The sequence below is a fragment of the Centruroides sculpturatus genome, unplaced genomic scaffold (assembly GCF_000671375.1).
Source record: "Centruroides sculpturatus isolate CEXI.00-Female unplaced genomic scaffold, Cexi_2.0 scaffold812, whole genome shotgun sequence".
Lineage (NCBI taxonomy): Eukaryota > Metazoa > Arthropoda > Arachnida > Scorpiones > Buthidae > Centruroides > Centruroides sculpturatus.
Window position 1 is genome coordinate 2511 of NW_019385039.1, and position 3449 is coordinate 5959.

Genomic DNA, 3449 nt, shown 5'->3' on the forward strand with positions numbered 1-3449 from the left:
AATGTTGTCACAATGTATAAAATTATAAGAAAAATTTGAAAACTTCAATTTTATATTATATATACAGNGTCACGTGACTCGACGACTCCCACGTAAACAACATTTTAGTGAATATTTATATATTTATAACTTAAAATATTCTACCGCAATTTTCTTATTTTTTTCCATCGAAAAATTCAGTATTTTTTTTTCGCTCAAAAATACGCCTTTTTTTGTTATAAATTGGAAAAAATAGTGGCTTTATAAATCACTAAGAATGTATAAAATTATAAGAAAAATTTGAAAACTTCAATTTTATATTATATATACAGTTGACCCCCCTATAACATGGGTTCCTATAGTTCAAATTCCTATATGATGGAGAAAAAATTGCGACGGTATCCGTACAATCATGGTAAAAAAACTCCTACATGGTAAAAAAAAACTCCTATAATTCAGTAAAACGTCATCAGGCAGCTGAACTACTTTCTGCTGACCAGCACCATGCTACGGAGAGTTTAGGCTGATAAATTGAGTTTATGTTGTCTGTACAGTATGTAAATTAGGTACCATAAGTCTAATACAGCACTAATTTTATACATTTCTTGTGAAAGAAACATTTCTTATTCAACGGCCATAAAAATTATTTATATTAATGATGTCTCCAAAGTTCAGCGAATTTTTTGCAGAAAATAACTTATCAGAAATCGCGGCCGCCATTTGGTGTGTTGCTCTGCGGCGAAAACAAGCTTAAGCAATGGCGACGTCAAACAGTGCACACTCGTTAAGTAATCCTACAATTTTTTGTTTATAGCATAGTTTATACGGATTATTCCCAAAAAAATATACGAATTTTGGAAATTTTGAGTTGAATTAGACTAGGAATCGATTAATTTTATGAAAGAAAACCTTTCAAACAGCCGTAGTCTGTAAACTTCACACGTGCTGGGATGTAATTGGCAAGGACTCGTACAAAATGGATTCATAAAGAATGGAATGTATCTACCGTGCTATAGGGGGGGTCGACTGTATATATATGAAGCAGCAAATACTCACACTTCCTGGCAAAACTGATGTCAAATCTACTCCTTCTGCAAATGCTTGTAATAATTGATGTAAATGTCTTGAAAGTATTGCATGTTCTAAATCACTTTTAAGATCAGATTCATCTGAACAAGTCCTTAAGGCAAATTTATGTTCTACATATTTTGACCTTATAAATTCGTAACGATCCTCCCTGCAAATTATTTATAAAAATAATTTTCAAATTACCTGAAAAATTTGCAATAAAACAACACTTTAACTGCTTAGTTTAATAATAAATTTAAACAGTTTAAATATATTATTATTAGAAGATAGCAGTACATTTTTTGCTTGTTATTAATATTGTTAAATTTGATATTTTCAAATTAAAGTTAAAACTTATTGATAAATTTTGATGTAAAAAATCCTCACATATGAAATATATTTTAAACAGTAAATTTATAGAAATTTATTAATTAATCTTTTTCATGTAAGTTAAAAAAAATAAAAATATAGTATATAATATAATAAAATATACAGCTTTAATGGAGGAGAAAACAATAAAAAACTTCTAAAAATTCTGTACAGGGTCTAGACCCTTGCACAGAATTTTTAAGAAAAATATTTTTTAGACACTTTTTCCATAACATAATTTATTAATGTGTAAAATATAGATACCCATATATAGAGTAACACTATAGTAGACTATGGAAGAAATGAGCAGATATAAAATAAATGTAAGATTGTTTTCTTTTATTTAATTCTTCCCAGATAGGTAGTTAAATCTCAAAATCCCTCTCTGTGTGCATGGCCTTATGTCAAGCATTTTTGAGTATTAATTATTAATCATCAAAAACCATATATTCAAATCAAAATAAAGTTATTCTCTAACAGAATTAACAAAATCCACTTTTTTATTATATTCTCCATTAAAGTACTTTTTACTACATTTTCTTTATTTTTTTAATTTATTACTTTATTTACTTAATTTATCTTATAAATTAAAGCATATTTGCAACTAACATATTGATACTTTAAGCAATGTATCATTCAAAGCTGGAACTTATCCTAACAACAATAATCAATCTCACAACTTCCCTACATCTTCCATCAATACTTTATTAGAAACAAATGTTTTTGACATAGTTCATGGGTCTGCTTCAGGTTCTACACATTCTAATTGAACAGTTTACTAAATGTTCCAATTTTTAAACCGATTTTAAAAAAAAAAATGAATAATGTAATGCATTGAATTAAATAAAAATGAACAAATAAACAAATAAAAACAATTGAATATGCAAATATATAAAGTTATATAAATAATAATCAAAATAAAATATAACTCAAAAACAGAAACAATAAATAGAAATAATGATCTTAAAGTAAAAACTGATCTCTTAAATAACTACAGTCTTATAGAAATATAATTCTAAATCTTTACATAATAAGAGCCAAGTAATAATCGATTAGCCAAAACAAGCTGAATTTCTTCTGGATTATTTGTTAATTATAAATAAATTTAAGTTTTGGAGAAGGGGGAGAAAGGGAGAGAGATTTTTGGGATTGCAATTGTCTAATAATTACAACCCTCTTTTAATTTTTAAATTAATTTTAAAAACATCTAGAAGAAAAGATACATATGAAGCAAAATTTAAACCAACTCCTGCAAAGTTGTTTTTGCTTTTATATGCAAATATATGTTATCTGAACTTCAGATTAATTATAATTATATCATATAAGTTATGCTCTTATTATAACAACTGTGGTATATAAGGTATCTATAGGTAGTATAATGAGAACATAAGAACACAAACTCTGGAGTAAATATATTTATAAGCTATAAATTAGATTATATGAACTAATTTCTGTATTTAGTTTATACAGATGAAGTTGTAATTTTGTAGATCAGTTATGAGCAAACTGCAGTTCTTGGGGCAACCATAAGGGATTTGGCAACAATTTTATTTTCTCATTTTCTGCTTTGTGCCATTATGCAATCTTAATTAAACTGATATTTGTGATGAACTTTCAAATATTAATTGACCAGCAAAAAGATGAAAGTAAGTTACATATTATTAGTTGCCTATCTTTAGCATATATCAGGTAACCAAACAAGTTCTGTCGTTTTTTGTTGAAAGAAAACAAACATAAAAATGTATAGGAAATAACACAATTTATTCATCAAAATAACCACCCTCACATTCAATAACCTGTTCCCAATGGGAAACAAGCTTATAAATTCCATTTTTATAAAAGTCACGATTTTTAGAGTTGAAAAACTTCCCTAATTCCGTTTCTATAACCTCTCTATTTCTAAACTGTCAATTTCGCAGATGATTATCTAGGCTTAAAAATAGGTGATAGTCAGAAGGGCTAATGTCAGGGAAATAAGGAGGGTGCAAAAGAGGTTCCCATCCAAGGGTCTGAATTGTGTCAGAGGTCACACG

General features: G+C 27.5%; 1 protein-coding gene across 1 annotated transcript in view; it reads right to left on the reverse strand.

Moving 5' to 3' along the window:
- Window positions 1-919: 919 nt before the first annotated feature.
- LOC111633745 (arfGAP with SH3 domain, ANK repeat and PH domain-containing protein-like) overlaps window positions 920-3449 on the reverse strand; it is a 100582-nt gene continuing 98052 nt past the window's right edge. Inside the window, exon 16 of the mRNA XM_023378357.1 lies at window positions 920-1216. Coding sequence (XP_023234125.1) covers window positions 982-1216 — 235 coding nt within the window. The 3' untranslated portion in view covers window positions 920-981. The remainder of the gene's footprint in view (window positions 1217-3449) is intronic.